Source organism: Labrus bergylta, chromosome 24 (assembly GCF_963930695.1).
Source record: "Labrus bergylta chromosome 24, fLabBer1.1, whole genome shotgun sequence".
In the NCBI taxonomy this organism is placed as follows: domain Eukaryota; kingdom Metazoa; phylum Chordata; class Actinopteri; order Labriformes; family Labridae; genus Labrus; species Labrus bergylta.
Window position 1 is genome coordinate 8,699,875 of NC_089218.1, and position 19,066 is coordinate 8,718,940.

Genomic DNA, 19,066 nt, shown 5'->3' on the forward strand with positions numbered 1-19,066 from the left:
TCCTTGGACTTAAGGTTCTGGTGGAAACATGGCTTTAATGTTTGGAATCATTACACTTTAACATCTGTAAGGTATCTGACAGGTTGATAAACATTTAAAGTTAATTGCGCCTCCGTTTTTTGGCGTTCATTTGAGTAAAGTGTGTATAAACGATACATCTACGATCTATTTCCATGATTAACAGTCGGAACAAAATGTCCCCAAAAAAAATGCAGACTTTGTGATAGTGCTGATGTTTTTTCAGTCAGAAATGTGTCATTTTTAGACGACAGATTGGGCTCATAACACTGCAGTTGTTGCTCTTTGGCTGCTCAGTGGCCCAAACGGTGGCCTTCTGACTTGTTTGACCTCCAGGGTCGACAGCTGCCACCACACAGCGGGGCTATTAGTGGAGCAAAGGGCGAGCCGATAAACACAAGGTGCGTCTCCATACACATACTACCACATAAAAAACTGCAAAAGCAAACTTATAAACATACAAAAAGGTGACAGCCATGTGCGGGCTCTTTCGCAGCTCCATAAAGAGCAGGAACAGTGAGAAAGTCTAACCCAAACAGCTGGAAGAATACCTTTACACGTCCAAATATCTGTTTCCAATGAGCGCATGCATTGGTATGAAACACACACAACCCCTAAGCTTCCTAATCCCGCAGCCCCGTTTAATGACACCCATCTCTCGTTCAGTCCTCTCAGCGTGATCGCCAAGGTTGTGGGATTTAAAAATGGCGTCAGGATGAGCTCCCAGATGCATGCGGGCATCAACGCTTGAGGCCCGAAACATTTATTTAACACTCGGAAAAATAAACAAGCGTGAAATCTCTAAACGATTCCTGATGAGTGATACGAGTGTAAAAATAGTCTATTCTGTCATGGTGTTATTAAGTGTTATGCATTTAATGTGTTTGAAGATTAGTCTGATATTTCCATCTGATAATCCGAAATAATTAGTCAGAGGTGATGAGTCTAAAAATAACTTTTTTTGTGCCATGATTTAAATGCTTTTTCTACAGATATGCTGTTTTTGCACCCTTAAAATAGAAGCAACACCTCCTTCTGTGTCTTATCTCCATCACTTATAAAAAAAAAGAGTTCTCAAGTCCAAGTGTAACAGCCAAAGCTGCAATTACACAAATGAATAAACTGGCCGAGAGGTTTTTTCCTTTCTGCTGAGTGCGGAGAACCCCGCCGCCCATTCAATTAGGATCCAACTTGCAATCCTGGCGATTTCCCACTGACCTTCTTGCAACGCAGCAATTACGGCGACGCTCCTCCGGGGATGTTCATAAAAATGAAATGGGTTTTTGCGCAGCCGGTAAAAGAAGAAGAAAAACCCATCTATAAAAGCAGAGGCTGTGTTACAATGGCTGCCAAGTGCTGACTCAGCTGAGGGTGAGAGCATCCTTCTGTTTGCGCGAGTTTGTCAGATTAACAGCTGTAATTATGAACGTCATCATCGCTGTTAGGACACGATTAGGAAAGTCTACGGCAGGATGATTCATGATGCAATCAATGTAGGATGCTCAGTTTATTTAAGGGAATTATCTTGCGATGATTCGCTGTTAAGTCATCCTCCAAACTCATGCATTTTTTAAAAAAGATAAAAACACCAATATAAATGGATGTGTAGACGATTAACAATGAACTTTTAGAGAGTGAGATGAGAATCTAAAGAAAGTCATGGTGAGAATGGAATCGCGTGTTCAAAGATGAACCTTTTCTTTGTGATGTCACTTTACTGAGGGTGGAAAAAGATGAATTTGTGAATTTGAATTCTCTATTTTAACAGATTCCTCTCAACATAACAGCTAAGTCTTTAAGTCAGTTATTGCACTTGTGAGTGTGTTTGGAGTAGGGCTTGTTGGGGCGTTGGTGACCTGGCGGCTGGTGTGCAAGTCCCATGAGCAGAGGCTTCAGAGTCCTTCAGGCGGGTGATCCGGGTTCGAGTCCGACCTGTTTTTCTCATTCATGTCTATGTGTGCAGAGGCAGGAGGTGGTACATGACACAAGGAGGTGGTGTCTCGGGTTACAACCCCCCTGGGGAGGGGGCAGCCAGTAGCAGGGCGACTGACGCCCCCCTATTTCTGCCGTGGCTATTTAAAGGCCTAATTGACAGGTCTGGTGGGGGGTGGGGGAGGAGGAGGGGGGTGAGGTAGCTCAGAGATGTGGGTGAGGAGTGGAAAGACATAGCTTCTTTTAAGAAGAGTGCATCAAGCCACAGATTTAGAACTATCAGTGGTGACTTAAGGAATATGATTTATGAATTAAGTGTGACTGAATTAAACAAGTATCTGAAAATCTATTAAAGCTCCTCTCAGGAGTTTTGAACTGGCCATGAAACAGACTGAAATGAATATCGATGCCTCTGTGTGACTTACACAAGAACTGGGCAAGACCTTCGTTAGAGGTGATGTGCCACTTTGACCGCAGGGGGCGCCAAAATCCACACAAAGTCAAGTTTCTCACAGGAGCTTTAAACTGACCGCAAAAGGGACACATCTCTCTCGTCCAGGATTGGATAAAAAATGTGATAACGCTTAATGCTGAAAATACTGCATTAAGATGTATTTTTTTTAAATAATTGAATAATATTACTAGAAAAATTTGGGTCTGTGCAGAGGTTGAACATTGCAATAAGTACACCACTTATTTCGACTTGTGTTGTGAAGCTGGGAACTCCGCAACTAACTTCCTGTTTCCTCAACATGGTCGGTGTGATGAACATGTTGGTATTATGATTAAAGTCAAATACAAAAGCTTTCAAAATTAATATTTCCCCCTCAGATTCAGCTCATACAGATTTGTTTCAGAGTAACATTTGTATTCCCCTAAACTCACTTTTTTCTGCATTTTCCAAGCTGCAGTCAAACAACGTGAGACTTTCCTTGCAGAGATAAACATTTCTGTATTCCTCTTGTATAAGCTTTTAAGGGAAAAAAAAATCACACAACTAAAGCAGCTTTACAAGATGAGGCAGCATGTGAAATCTGGGATGTTTCCATTAGCAGCTGTAGATGAGTGTAAACAACCAATCCATTAAACAGTGTGTGTGTGTGTGTGTGTTTGAGTTTGTGTGTGTTTATGTGGACATACCGTGCTCCCCGTCCACGGTGTCCTCACTGCGATGTTCAAAGTTCTCGTAGGAGTCCCAGCGGATCAGGTGTTCCTGGGTGTTGTAGTCCACAGAGACGCTCGGGCCGTTTTCGAGGTGGCTCAGGCCTGAGGAGCAGACACAGAATGTGTTCAGCTGTCACTAGTAGGGTGATATTTCACCCTAAATGTCCACACTTGATATACATTCCACTTATATAATACACATTCTCCATTTGACCCTTTTTCTCCAAGGAAAAAATGGATTACCTTTAATTTTTTCTGGTGCATATGAGAAAACAAACTCCACCTTCCCGTACTCTGGAAACCTGTCATCTGTAGAGACACGGAGAAGATTCAAGTTTGTTAAAATTAACAAGCTCACAAACACAATAATCAGGGTGAGATTCAGTGTGTTTTATCCTTTCTTGGAGCCATACATTGAATCAAAAAACAAGTTCTTATATTTCAACAAAATTTTTTAGTTTGAAAAGACAAAAATCTAACCAGTGCATCTATTTGGAGTAATTTTTAGGATTCAAAACAGGCAAAAAATAATTTACAAATGTATTTATTTTTTTGCCTGTTTTGAATCCTAAAAATTACTCCAAATAGATGCACTGGTTTGATAAATCAGACAATGTTTTTGAAAGAGATGATGACATTCTTTGTATTTTTTCTATTGAAATATTCATTCTTAATTGTACCGTTCATAGAAAGAGGATGCATTTTCTCACATCATTTTCCTGCAATTGACATGATCAAATTAAATGCTGAGCTGCCTCCACCACCAGGGGACAATGTTTGCTATAAAACAAAATACCAGGAGCTGAGTCTTCCTGCAGCAGAGTGTTAGATTTCATATCAGAAACTGATTCTCCCGCTGCGGTCTGCATTCAAACAAACTCATCTTGCTCTGATTACATGTACTTTTCTGGACTCCTTTCTCGCTTCAACTCAACACCTCACAAACAAACATTTCCCTCAAATCACCGTCAGCTACACGTTTACTCACACACATAATCCCACAGAGCTCAGAGTTACCTTTGAAGGTCTCGTCCAGCTCGTTCTTCCCAAAAACCACGCCGAGGTCGTGGATGGCGCACGTGTGGAACTGCACCCTGAACACCACGTCTCTGGTCGGGTTTCTGAACCGCTTGTGGTAACACTTCAGCTATGATGAGACAGAAAGAGAAGGAAGGAAAGGACAGAATTAGCTGTTTCATGGTTTAAAAGAAAGAACAATACTGCAAAAACATGAAGTACAGAGTGTCAGGATGATCAAGAAATGGAACATTTAATGGAGTCTTTCATTGAGATCTCACCAAGATGTCTCCCTTGAGAAGCAGACCCGGTTCGATGGTGATGCAGATGCTTGTGTTGCTGTCTCCTTGCACATTGCTGTTAAAAAACAAAACAAAAATAAAGTCCACGACATCCAGCTAGGGTGTGCAGTGAATTGAATACAAACTAAAGTGAAGTGAAGTGTTCCCGTACTATATTCCTGATGTGTAGACTGGCTGCATGGCCTGGTAGATCTTCAGGAAAGGACGGCAACCTGGAAGGAAAAGCAAGCAACATTGAAACATCGGCTCTTTTTTCTTTTATATTGAAGACCCTGGGAGGAGACCCAGAGATCATTGGAGTGATTTTTCCATCCCGTCTGGCCTGGGAACACCTCAGAATCCCACAGGAGGAGCTGGAAAACGTTGCTGGGGAGAGGGAAGTCTGGGTTGACTTACAGGGCTTGCTGCCACCGCAACCTGACCTCGGATAAGAGGACAAAAATTGACGGATGGATGAATGGATTGGCAGATGTAGATACTCACCCCCTTTGGACTCAAAGTTGGGAATGCCGTGCATGATGACGTGGTGCAGGAACAGGGGCTTGTTGTTGATTTTGATGTGTCCGGAGAGAAGGCCATTGAAGTATTGCACATACCTGAGGAAAAAGGAAAGCGTTTTTATAGGTCATGAAGTTTTTTTTTTCAACATGAAACCAAGTCAAACCATCATTTCTTCTTTGAAAAGCATGTTATTTTTGCTTTATGGTAGGTAGGTAGGAATCCAAGTGTTTAGAGATGGACTGCTTTGGAACAAAGAGGGATAGCATGGATCAGTTTCTGGAAGTTGATGGATTAAAGAGGGTTGGAACAAACAAACTGGGACTTATCAAATCCAGTTCTAAATAAAAAGGAAACCCTTCATCCATTGCAGAGAAATAGCAGAGTGAATCGGTGTGTACAGATACCAGTTGGGGGTCTGTTGAGTTAGCATGGTCTGGTTGTTAATGATGATAATAATGATGGTACCAAACACGACCTTGACCGTGGGGGTCGCAGCACGCAGACACCCCCTCCATGCTCTGCTGTCAGTGGCCAGATGGTTTAGACTCTTTTAATTCAATTAGGCCGAGCAGAGACGTGCTGAGAGCTCGTAGCTACAGTAGGTGTGTGATCTGACACCTAATCATGTTCTGTCTTCTATGGAGAATAATTAAAAGGTTTTGCACGAGGCTTTGGCCAATTCAGCTTACTGTACACATGCAAATTAATGGAATAAGACATCAGCCAATAGTAATGGGTAATGTCTTCTGCTAGAATACTAATTGTCTTCATGCCTCCTAATTGCCCTTAATGGTTTTACCACTGCAGCGATCATATTTGCTGATCAGTTTCCCCTCTTTTAATGTCTATGTGTGTTTGTTTTTAATCGTTCATGTGACCCATGAAGCCAAAGATGAAGTTCTCAACCGGCAAAACATTCAAATCTTCAAATATAAAGTCATAAAAAGTCAAGATTGAAAAATATTTGGTATCATATTGGTTTCTTACTTGGAATATACCCAACTTACACACAGCTGCAAAACCTCAATATCACCACCACAAACTCAAGGTTTTCCTGGTAGATTTGAACCAAGAGTTTGCTTTATCCCTATGTAGATTTTATCCCAAGCATCCACCCAGCCAACACGTCCAATTGGGGCTTACATGGGCTTACCATGTAGGGTGGGCTTCAACTGAGCTCAGCAGAGTCTTTCTAGTGGGTTGATGTTGAGGCCCATATATAAAGTCAAGTTTTATGGAATACGGTTCATCCGTCAGAAAACTTTAATATTAGATGGCTCTCAAATTGGCTACATCCAACCAGTGCAGGCCCAGTATCAAACTTCATAAAGTCATCTTGGCTCATCTATGAGGCTTCCCACGGAAACTGAGGACTAATTTGGCCTGGTTCCAGCTGGGTATCCCATTGGGTCCCAACAAATGCATTTTTGCTAGGATGTTGGAAAACATGCGCTTGCTCTTATCTTTATTTGGGCCCAAACTAAATGAAGATGCCTTAAATCAATGGGGAATAATGGACAAACTAAAACATCAACTTTCCCCCCAATAACCTGCTTTTCTTTTGATACTTTAAAGGCATTCAACCATTCACCCACTTCTGACCTTGTGGCCTGTAAGAGGCAGCCCATCCTCTCTGTTTGTTCACTGAAGCATTCTAATAATTCACAAGCTGCATGATAATTACACTTAATTGATGCACATAACACCTCTAATCCAAACTTTTACAAGCTATTACAGAAGCAGCAGCAGCAGATTGTCTTCATCTCCTTCTCTTAATGTTAATGTCACACATTCCAGACCATAACACTGGCGGACTCCGGGGGCAGAGATAATTATATCCCAAGCAGGAAATAGCAGCGGGGCAGAGGGCAAGCCTATAGACCTGTTACAGAAGGGCTGGATGTCTAATTCACGCGGTGAAACGAAGTGCTGTTAAGTCCCTTGCTACTTCCTTTGTTTCTTCGTCTATTCCCTGTAACCTCATCCTTTCTGAGAAGTGGGATCCCTCTCTCCACAGGTGAAGAAGAGAGGCGGTGAGGGGTCAAGCCTTTGAGCAGTTGACTGTCTAATAATGCAGAGGGAGTCTAATAATATGCTAGGAGAAGATTTATGACTACAGGAAGGCTTGCTCTAAAGATACTCCCCTTAGAGGAAGCTGAAATCAAAATAAGAAATATTCCAAATGCTTCCAACCCTTTCTTGATTAGTTTGACCCATTCTGGTTTGGAATTTACCCTCATATTTTGCTCTCTATTTGTGGAAAGGACATTATTTCAAAACATGTAGTGCTAAAAGTGGAGAAGAATTAGAAGAGTATGCTCTGATATGCAAAAAAGACAGGAATGGACCGCCACCGAGCCCCGCAGCCTCCCCAGAGACATCAATGGAATCCCTCAAACAGACAAGATAGATCGCTGCTCTCCGTGCCATGACATTCTCGCACAATTATCCCAATTAAAACTAAACTGGAGATAATCAGAAGGAAAAATGTAAAGAATTTCCTTTGTACAGTCTCTTCCAAACCAAAAAGGAGGGATTGAGTTATGCCATAATACTGATCAATCAGTTTTCCCTGTTATTCAGTTCTTTAATTGGCCAATCACTGAACCCCGGTGATTGAGCAACCATGTATTAACCATTGCTAGGCAGGAAGTCTCTCAAGTATAAGACTAATAAAAGATGGGGCGCCAGATAGCCTAGCGCAAATGTTGCGCGCCCCATGTATGGAGGCTATAGTCCTCATTGAAGCGACCGTCGGTTCAAATCTGACCACGGCCCCTTTGCTTTATGTAAGCAGACTTTCTTCAAACAGGAAGTGAGGTAATAACTGACCTTCTTTGTGATGGCTGACCCACGGGGAGTGCTTTGTCCTCGTAGAATCTTCTCATGGCGAATCTGTCCAACGCCTGGTCAGCACTGTGTGGCACAACATTGGACAAGCAGTGTCACCATTAATATGTCCTCGGGTCTCTGCCCCCCCAATTTTAAGATTTAGGACTACCCCCTGGTCTTCATCACTTACAAAGCAGCTTTAAATCCTCCTGGCTTCACCCCAGCTGTTAACATCTGGTTGCATTAAAAATTATGACATCTTTTGGAGGGGCTTCTTCTCACCAGAGCCAGAAAAATAAAGCAAGCCAGGATGTAGAGTTTTGTCATAATAATCACATCAGTGTTTAATTTTGAAGGCTACTCTAGTCCCAGACTTCAAGGCCTTACAGTAAGTGAGAAGTTATCCTATCCTCACAAAACCCTGTGCATCAACAGCTTTCAGTCTCAGTTTCAACTCAATACAGCTGCTGAAGTGTTAGGTGTGTGTGCGTGTGTGACATGTTGGATACCTTGCAGATATGTTGCTGTAGTGCATGTAAGCAGCCACCACCACCCCAGTGCGACCTCTGTTCCCCTGAAACACAGAAGCACAGACACCAAGACTCAAAGACATGCTGACTTCAGGTTTTTAAGACGTAAAATGTAGAAATTTTAAGAAACAGTCTTTGGTTCAATAAGGAGAGGAACAAGGAAATCCCCAAGTGATGATGGACTAGTCAGCACACTGCGTGAATTACATTTTTAAATCCCCTCAAAGCTGAAAACTTTAATAACGTAAACGTAACTTAAACCTTTGACAAATATAGAAAAAGAAAATGTAATACAGTGTGCAAGTAAAAAATTTTGTCCCTTGAAATGACATAATCAAAGGGGATGTTGGCCTATATATACTTCACAAAGTACGGTTGATGCTTTAATTTTTCACTTTCTACAAACCGTTGCCAGGACCTCCGCTGCTTTACCTTGTTGTGCAGCACCACCACATTGCGTGGGTCTCCATTGAGCCACGTGTCGATGGCCTTGCACATGCTGCAGATCTTGTCCAGGGCCGGTGCATGGTGGTCCGGCCAGCCAAACTCAAGAACCTGAGTGGGATAAACATGATGAAAGGAGGAAAATAAAGGAAGATACTGGTTCGTTTTGGTTTGATATTCTCTCAAAATCGAGGTCAGTTGATAGTTTTACAAATGTCTAAGATGATCCAACTGCTCAGGTGTTGATACCTTGGGGTTTAAGTTTGATAAGTCGCTCCTCCACTCGCTCAGGTTTAGCATCTGTCCATCACAAGGAGAATAATTATCAATACATTAAGCATGAATCAACATCAGAGTCAATGACACGTCTTCTCATGATCAATTCAGGGCATCAATCAAAGAGTTAAACATTTCTGGAATCGTTTGAAAAGCACAGGTCACAATCTCTCCAATTACACCAGCAAATGACAAAGTTGTGTAAACAGGAAGCACTAGAAGGGGATAAGAGTTGTACAGGACGTCCTCGGATGGCGGTGCTCACCAGATAGTGCTCGCCGTGTTTGGAGCGCAGCATCGTCGCCACCTCTTTGAGGTGAGTGATGTAGCTGCGCTCCTCGGCGGCGGCCGGGAAACACACGGAGATGATCCTCTCTGTGATGTAGACCAGGTCCACCTCATAGCTCTCCTCCATGGCCTGAACCACACTCTGACTCCTGAACAGGGAGGGGGAGAACATTATAGAAGGACTCCATGGAGAGTGGAGGCTTTGATCTTTTAAGCTTTAAAAAAAAAAAAAAAAAACAGCTCAGCCACTCAATCATCGGCTAAACATCAGAGCCGTTATTACGAGATACATTCTGTCCTAATTGCTTTTCTATTTTCAGCAATTATCTTGTAGTGAATCTGTTGTAAATATTTCTTTCCAGCTTCTGTGAGAACATTTCAAGAACTCTTGGGTCTCGCTTGGGGACGAACGACAAGAGTTCATCCCAAACATCCACTTGATCAAATGTAAACTCCTGCAGCTCACGCTTATAGGTCTTGGAAAGGAAAAGATTTACAATCCTTTGCTGGCTGTTGATGTGACCTCCGGTGTTGTCATACAACCTCACAGCCAGCTGGTTCATTGGCCAATGAGTGTACATTAAAAGAAAGCCTTACATGTGAATCAACCTTTTAGAAAGAATGAGAAACAATGGAGAGGTGAAGTGATGACGTACATTCTTTGAGAAACAGTTTTACTCAAGGTAAACAATCTTTTTGATGTTCATCATTAAATATTCGAGATGAGGGATTACATTGGATTGAAGGGATTTAGTACTTAAAAAAGAAGCACAATCCATTTCCCCCATGTTATTTCAAATCCTAGGACTCATGCTAACTTGTACTTCTGTTGACAACTCCTCAAAAGAGAAGAAATGAAGGTTCTGATTCATTTCATACACATTGAACAGTCGGTCCTGTTTCTTGTTATGCTGATGATATGCGTTTGTTCATTTGTGTATCTCCATTTAGAATAAAACCAAATAATGATGGTGATTCTTACCTCGACTGCTTTCGCCTTATCTCCACACTCTTACAGGACCTCGTAGATCCCTAAGGAACACACACACACACAAAAACACACACCAGAGAGAGAGAGAGGGAGGGAGGGGAGACAATGATTTATTAGCAAACTCCATCTGGTGATGATGATGATGTTATTGAATTACAATCTGACAAACTATCAGAGCAAAGTCAAAACTGAAACTGTCTTGGAGAAAAGAAAATATAAAGATAAAATAAAAGGGGGGAAACAAACAAAAGAAATGAAGGTAGTAGAGAAACCAGTAGTACAGCTGTAAGAAAAAAGTGACGATGAGGAGACGTAACAGGACTTATGACAAAGAAGGATATAGGAGGATGGAAAAGGAGAAAAAAAAGATTGAGAGTAAAATAACACATTTAAAAAATATAAGAAACAAGATGACAAAGGCAGCATCAGAAAAAGTTAGAAAAACCCTAACCCTAAGAATAATGGAGAAAGGAAGCACAGCTAGTGAAAGGACAGCCATAGGGGATGGAGAAAAATAAAAAGAATAGGCTGTAACAGAAGGATAATAAATATACAAGGAATAAGGAGATGAAAGAGGAGAAGCAAGGAAGGTATAAGAAGGATTAATAGAAAAAAAAGGAGAGGAGGAAGAAGTTAAGAAAAAGTCAAGAAGCATGGGAATAAAAAGACAAGTGCAGTAAGCAAATAAGAAAAGGAGAGGAAGAGGAAGAGGTGAAAACAAGTAGAAGAGGCAAAAAGGGCTAATAAAGAGAAGCAGAATAGAATGGAGAAGGAGACTGAAAAGAAAAGAAACCCAAACACACAACTGTATTCCAGGAGATAACCACCCTGAGTCAGGTTTTGTCAGGATTTCAGCACACATTTTAATTATCCTGTCCTGTAGTTGTTTTCTGTGCATAGAGTGGATGTCAGGCTGGTTTATTTTGACAGGACTGCAAAGGGAAAATGTTACTAAATATGCTGTTCTGTCGAGGAATCGCTGCATAATAGATGCTGGAGTTGGCTCTTCCTCTTAGCGTTTTTCTGCCCAGGGGGGAACTTTATGTCTCTATGATTCAACGACAAAGCCACCCAAAAATACAGAACGACATTTGACAGCTTTATCTACACAGGCGTTTTCTATTTTCCCCCTCGAAAAGAGTCAAAAAGGTCTGTAACCATGGCGTGAGGGTAAACACACGGCCCAAATGCCTCCGTTATTCCTGCAGATAAAGCTAATCCCACCATAAAGAGCAAAAAAATGTGGAAGCATAATTCTCGATGATTTGACAGGAACCAGATGCTAGGCGGACAGCGTACGCTGGTTTGCAAAGTGAAACAGCCTGTTCACATGGGGCTGCGAGGGTGTTACGCAGCTACGTTTCACATCACAGGAACAATCTGTTGTCTTGTAGAAACACGGGTGCTCGAACGCCTCGTGAAAGCCAATGGAGCATGTAAAGTAGAGCCTATCTGTCCATTTCAATGCACTTTTTATCACAGGAGAAGGTTAGCTTCCACAGCTTGCGCCTGGTTCTTTTTGGCATAACAAAGACAGAAATATTTCCTATTGAGCCAAAGCATAACATGGCTAACCACTCTGTCATAGAGCTCCAAACACAGTTTCAAAATCATCAATGAGCAACAATTTGATGTGCAGCTTCATATTGTCAATGGAAGTATTTCTAGCCCTCACATTGACATCTCTGCAACCAGCCATAATTAGCAGTCTACTGATATGAGATTTTGAAGGTAGTAAACAAAAGAGTGGCTCTAATTGCTACAATTTAGCCAAAAACCGATGTCACTGTTGGCAATAAAAAAAACTATGGAACACTGCTAACAATATATTTTCAGTAAAAACTATTAAAGAAGCGAGAAAAATACAATCGCTTTTTGCATATTAATGTCATGTTTCATGGAAAATTAAGACAAAATGTCTGGAGTATTACCTCAATACATTTTGAGGTAATAGAGATAAAGATGCTTCAAATGTGAGACTTTATTGCACACAAAATCAATACGTCATGGAGTCCATGTGATAAGATTAGAAGCTCCAGAACAGCTGCTAATTCAAATTAAGAGTTAAAAGCTTTTTTTCAACTAAAGAGCACAGAAATTTTCATACAATGATTAAAAAAAACACCTATAAAAAGAGCAGTTGCAGCATCTTGGACTTCCTGTGTGGGTTTGTCCTACCTTGCTGAACGGGTGCCCAGTGCTCCACCTCCAGGATGAACGCAGGTGTGCAAAACGCCTTTGAATGGACCTGCTCAGAGGCATTGTTGCCATCGACTGTAACTGTTTAGCCTCAAACTCAATCCATGTAAAATTCTACGTTTCAGTTAATCAGAAACCACCATCGCTGTAATAGCAAGTGTAATCTCCATTTGCTAAAGAAGCTCAAGATCCTCATAGTAGAAATGATTGTAGAAGTTTAATTTTTTCTGCGTAAGTTAATGTCGATTATGCAATAAGGTATTTACATTAGTCTTTTCCTTCTTCCCCTCTAGACTGTGTTCTCCTCATTCTCCTGCTTTCTTTCCTTTCTTCCCCTCATGCCCACTTTGTGTTCTCTGGAACAACTCCTCCTACGCTCTCATTATCTCTCATTATTACCAACTCTCCCTCCCTCCTGCTGCTTCTCTTGTCTTGACTCCCTTTTTTTTTTGTCCCAGGCCATATGTTTGTGTGCCGTATGGTTCCTGTGAGGACATAGAGTATTTTTATGCTTGTTGGCTGCATGTGCTTGACCTTAATTACCCGAAAACATCGGGTGATGAGTGATATGTATACCAAAGCAGAGAATACTGGAAAACAACAACTTTCGACATCCTAATATTGGTTTAAACCATAACACATCATTAAAGCTATTGTACATTTGGGGAAATAATACTCTCTTTAGTTTGCTTTGTACTAAATAGCAGTATATTTGATGTACACAGTCAGGAGCTTACATGTATGTCTCCACTTACTCTGAATCCTCTGCCTAGGCCAGACACTGATTTAAATAATCCCCATAAAGCAGGCCCCACACTGACTCAATTATGGTCACGCTGGGGTTCTTGGACTCAAAACCACCATGGAAGTGTCTTCTATGGACTAACCAAATAAACATTCCAGCAGCACTTTCCTCATCTATCTAAGCTCACACTTACACACACATATACGAATATATGGAAAACCCATATGCAGATGATTATCTGATTTAAGTATCAAGAATACAAAAACAAAAATTGTAGTAAAAAAAGAAATGCTTCATTTGAAATCCATCGAACACATCTAACTTAAAACCAGTGAGAACAAGAAAAAATACCACTTAACTTAAAATAAAAGCAACCTGATAAAAGCTAGATAACACAAGGAAGAAGTGACGAACACAACTCACCTATTAAGTTCGGACAAAAACATTTTGAAGACGGTGCAACTAAATTCAATATGAACTCTGAGTCAATGAACAGAGTGTGTCCTGGTATTTTGGGTGCATTTCTTGTAATTGCACCCACAACTCACATAACTCTTGTCACTTGCTGTTATATAATATGATGTTCCCTTCTCTTTAAACTACTAATATATTGTTATGCTGTTAATTCATTTAACAATTGGACAGATACAATTTAACACCTCTTATTGCACTAGGATAACAGCACTGCTTCTTGTTGGTTATAAATCATCAAAGAATTGGGGTATTTTGGATGCTGATGTGTCCTTTAAGTCTAAAAGACTGGTGCATCATTATCTGGAAAGATTCCAAACAAGATTTGTGGCTTGTTTTGTTGTGGTTGACAGCAGCTAGTTAGCACTTAGCTTGGATCTTCAGCTGTTGATGGTAGCCAAATTGTGAAGAGATCAAGAAATAAATCAGTTATTTACTGTTTATGTGTAAGATAAGTGTGCCACTAACTAAAATGTGGCCAAATGATGCTAACAAACAGCTAAACACACCTTTCATTGGAATGCTATTAAGCAGTTATCACTGTTTATCTTTATTGCATAGACCTATATTTGCATACTCTGGTGGCTTGTCAGACTCCCTTCTTTTGCCTTTTTTCTCTGTGAAAACACACAGACTGTGAATTAATCTCCCTGCAGACTGGTGTACACAGACCAATCTGTGTTTATAATCTCCCTCTGAGTCACCATCGAACTTCTGCTGCCGATCTAAACATCCAGGCTACAACTGACGCAAACACTGACTCATAAAAGAAAGAAAACAGGGATGCAGGACATCATTGCTCCTTTTATCTTTTGAATAAATGCTCCATCTGATTCCATGAAAAATATAAAAAGGACATTCTCTAAAAGCATTGTAAACAAGCTAGCAAATGTAGCCTTTGTGACTGCTGGCTTGAATAAACTGTTTTCTTTTACATTAGAAGTGGTTCTCTCATATTTTTCTGGAATCTTTCCTCCTCTGAAACATGCTGCCCATACCCACACCCTTCATGGTTTAACAAAGTCAAACTAAACATGCATTCCTAGTCGCGGTCCAGGCCTTGGCAGCTTTTTCTGGCACAGATGGGACACAATTTGCAGTGACCTAGCAGCTACAGATGTCGTGGCAGCTTTTCTCATTTTGATAAGTATGTGCCGAATATGGCTTTCAGGGGAATGAAACAGAGAGAGGGTAAAATAATTTACCACACTCCACCTGGTTGTTGTGAGGCAGTGGAATTCCACAGGGAGAGTTATAGACTTTCTCATTGTTTAGATGAATCAACTAAGAAATCCAAACATTTCAAAAACAGTGCCTAGTTATGCCTGGTCTTTCTATTCTTTGTATTTGTACATTTTCTGTCAAATTATGCATAATTTAGGAAAGTAGAGGGTAAAACAGTTCAAAGATCATTACAAAAATTAGAAATTTGACATTAAATCACTTTAATTCAACTTTAAAATGCACTTTCATTTGACTCAATGTGCTTGCCTCCCATCAACTTCTTAAAATGTCCCATGTTTTATCATTTCCATTTTCCATTGCATGGTCCCTTTAATTTAGAGAGGCTTCCCTTTAATTTCAAGTTTAGTAATCTGTGTCACCTAAAATTAGTCCAGCCCACAGAGTAACAACATGAGTCTCTGGTTGGTTAGCTGCAATGTGTTGCATAGTGCTGCCACCTTCTGTAGTGTGCAGGAACAGGTAGTAGGATTTCCCATCACTGTGTGTTTGGTCAGACCTAAACAACCTTCCGTATGTTACAGTCAGTTGAGTTAAATAGTGAAATGTCTCAAATTATCCCAGTGTATAACATCTTTTATGACTGAAGCTGCCGTGAGGTTGTTGTTGTGTATAGGAAGACTGTAAAATCTATATCGTTATAGACTCTTTGCAAGGCCAAAAGAATGGGGACACCTCGACAAATGTGCAATTGTTGGACAAGTAAATTCAGAATTGATTCCTGGTAATATTCTGCTTTTGAAACCCAATGGTTTGTGAGGTCAGCTGTTGATGTTTGGCTTGTTTATCCCAATGGTTGACAATTGTAAGTTTGACAATCCACACCAAAATTGGGAAAACCCATTCATAGGTGTAGTGTGTTTCTGCAATAGTATCTTTTTTTCCCAAAATAGTAATTTAAGTACCAAGTTGAAACCATGAAAAACTGTGGACCACAAGTACACAAATGCATGTGCAAAACTGTGTCCACATACATTTGGCAAAATGCTCCACAGGTATTGTTATTCCATGACTTTGCAGCATGACAATACCAGAATTAATGAATGAAAAGTTAGTTTGAAAGCATGTCTCCTTGTCTTTAACACTAGTAAAGAAGAGGTGTTACTTACCGGTGTATCTACATGCTTTAATGGCAGCTGAGGAGTGGGAGGCTAGAGAGAGAGAGAGAGCGACAGAGAGCGAGAGAGAGCGAGAGAGAGAGAGAGAGAGAGAGAGAAGCGAGAGAGAGTCAGAGGGTTAGTCATTGTTTCTTTCACACCCAGGAAGAAACAACATGGTGAAAGAAAAAGGATGGGAAAGAAAAGTTGAGAGAGAAGATGGTGAAACTTGGGGTTCAATAGATCCCGGACAAACACTCACAGGGGGCCCTTTTTTACTTGATTGGCTCAGCTTGATTGGACCATCACCATTAAGGTTCAGAAAACTCCAAAGACTAAACCAAATGTGCCTTTGAAGGATGCCAGCAACTGAATTCTACCATCATTTATAGTGTAGATAGTGCTTGGCTTGAAAAAAGTTGTTAAAGTTTACGGACTAGATTTCCGTTGGCACTTTCAGCCACATTGAATGACCTTCATTGGCTCATGGTTTTTGTCGAGTAAAAACTCTGCTTGACCCTCAACTAAAGTGGAATTTATGTCACATTTGCTTGTACATCATAGATTTCAGAAAGAATTGGTCAAAATGGCTTTCAGTTTTGGTGCTGGTTCAGAAGATAATAAATGCAAGGTTATGATAGCTGAATTTCAAAGGACAGGGCAGAGTTTCAGGTGTCGCCAGCCCCCATTGGGATTTGCCAACGGTCTTTGGTTAAACAAGCAAAAGTTTAATCTAAAAAGTTTCTCATATAACTAATCTTTGCCTTAACGCCGTAATTAACTGATATATTTGGAAGTCCTGAATTTAACAGCTTGCAAAAGTAAGAAAATAAAAAAAACTTAACTGGTCAGGAATCAGTTTGGAAATGGAGGGAGAGAGAGAGAGACAGTATGTGATGAGGGAGAGAGAAACACACTGACTGTCTCACACACACACACACACACACACACACACACGCGCACACACGCACGCACACACACACAGCTTAACAGTGATCCATGTGTTGAGGAAAAAAATCTCTTAAGTAGAGTGTCTTAGGCCTGATGTGAGCTCTATAAACACAAGCAGGGACTGTTTAACAAGCTGCTGCACTCATTTAAAAAGGCCGGCGTCCAAAATAAATAAAGGAAAAGTAGTTACTGTAGCTCGGAATGTTCCAAATTTGGTCATATCGCTGGTGGTTAATCTGAAATCAAACTGACTGTGCCATTTTTCATTCCACTTTATAAGAAAATGGACAGGAAATCAGATGAATGATCAAGTAGATATTCATACTGCTTTTCTAATCATGTCTCTCCATTTGCTGAGCATGCATTTTTAATGGCCCAGAATAAAAAACTCCCACTTGAAGCTCATTAAAGTGAAAGTGACTCAAGCTGCAGTGCTGTGCTGCATAAATCACTTTTTGTCTTGTAAAGGAGCAGCTCATTGAGGAAAGGAAAATAATCACTTGGGCTAGAGCTCAGGATCTAATGCTTTAAGTCAACATAGTATTTAAATAACGCCCTGAAAACTCAAGATAACTAGTGATTTAAGTTGCTGAAAATATTTTGTCTTAATGCTTACACTGCATGCTAACTTCACACAGAATACTTGTATTATTCTGTCTTTTGGGAATTTACACTTGAAAGATTACAAATTCAGATATGCTTGTACCATCGCCAAGCTTCATACACACAGTCATCACAAAAAACTGTAAAAGAATACATTTTCAAATGCCATATAGATGCTAAACTTCTACTCGTGACAAAATGAAGATGATAAAAAAGGGGGAAACAAATGAAATCGTCCAAGCTTGGGTGACTAAAATGATTTTTTTTAGGTATCCTACTGTAGGTATCCTGTGGAGTGATGTTTTAATGGGTGGACCCATTTCATTGGTTCTTGTGAATGTGCACAAGCATGAAGTTTAGCGCAGTCACTCTTCTGCCAATGGTTTCACACTCATTTATAGGATGGGGTTAAATGGCAAGCCAAACCAAAAATGATTGCTCAATGGCGACAAAGATAAAAAAAACAGTTGGAAAGTCAACACAGCAGGTTGAAAGTATGGAAAGGCTGATTTATGGACGTCTTAGGAGGAAGGAAATGCGTGCAACACATTTTGTTTTGACTTTGCAGGTACACAATGTTTTGTGTGCAAAGTAATTAGCAATTTTTTTCATTTTCCAACTCTTCTAGTTGATCAAAAATGTACTATCAATATAATGGTATGTAATAGTTATGAGTCTAGAATGAAGCAGAGGTGAAATAGGATTGAGTGGTATTTCAGCCAGTAGACAAAGCCATATTTTCACTTTTCGTATCATCTCAACAGCTAAAAAGCAGGACACATAAGCGCCTTTTTTTTAGCTTAACAGACTTAATGAAGGAAGAAGAGGAAGCTCTTATAGTTATAGCTTTGACTTTTGACCTTTAGTGACAACCCTAAAATTCCCTGTTACCTTCCGCAACAATTCCAGGAAGGATTTCGTTTTGAGAACAGTTTTGGGGGGCTCTTGAGGTCAACGAGATCTTTGAATTTGTCCGTGATGGTTTAATTTGTGCATACATTCACACACATGAAGAATAAACACACTTGTGCACATAAACACTCACCGGTTCATTGTTGGTAGTTGTTTGACATGATGTGGTAACCTGCAAGAGGAGAAAGAAGAGACATTTAAGAAAGCTGCAGTGTCTGAAAATACAAGTTCATAACATCAGATAAAGAGGAGAAAAGGCTTAAGTCAAAGAAAAATACCATGAAAAGACATTGTTCAACAAGCCTTGTAGCTTTGTTGCGTTTAAGCAGTACTTTAGGACTGCGTTTTCTGCACTAAAAGGTCCTTTTATATTTGTTCAAACAGAAGAGGCATCTGAATGTTTCCTCCTGAATGCCTGAGTGTTCCCCAAAATCGCCCTCAACAGGACAGAAATAACCACTGCGTCAACAACAAGGCCTTTCAAGCTGTTTCTCTGTGTGGGAAACATGTCAGACTCAGTCCAGGCAGCAGTGCATGTAGCACAAAAATAT

General features: G+C 40.5%; 1 protein-coding gene across 12 annotated transcripts in view; it reads right to left on the minus strand.

Annotated features, from left to right (window-relative positions):
* Positions 1-19,066, minus strand: part of tns1a (tensin 1a) — an 84,234-nt gene that overhangs the window by 25,589 nt on the left and 39,579 nt on the right. For 9 of the 12 annotated variants that reach the window (XM_065951773.1, XM_065951771.1, XM_065951772.1 and 6 more), the window contains 14 exons: positions 18,649-18,687; positions 16,062-16,103; positions 10,287-10,336; positions 9,282-9,453; positions 8,990-9,040; positions 8,729-8,851; positions 8,276-8,340; positions 7,767-7,850; positions 4,917-5,029; positions 4,585-4,645; positions 4,413-4,488; positions 4,132-4,261; positions 3,358-3,423; positions 3,091-3,216 (listed from right to left, as the gene is read on the minus strand). In XM_065951773.1, the coding sequence (XP_065807845.1) occupies positions 3,091-3,216; positions 3,358-3,423; positions 4,132-4,261; positions 4,413-4,488; positions 4,585-4,645; positions 4,917-5,029; positions 7,767-7,850; positions 8,276-8,340; positions 8,729-8,851; positions 8,990-9,040; positions 9,282-9,453; positions 10,287-10,336; positions 16,062-16,103; positions 18,649-18,687 (1,198 nt within the window). Of the gene's footprint in view, positions 1-3,090; positions 3,217-3,357; positions 3,424-4,131; positions 4,262-4,412; positions 4,489-4,584; positions 4,646-4,916; positions 5,030-7,766; positions 7,851-8,275; positions 8,341-8,728; positions 8,852-8,989; positions 9,041-9,281; positions 9,454-10,286; positions 10,337-12,473; positions 12,800-16,061; positions 16,104-18,648; positions 18,688-19,066 lie in introns of those variants that run through there. The other 3 variants (XM_065951768.1, XM_065951776.1, XM_065951774.1) reach the window with 2 other exon arrangements.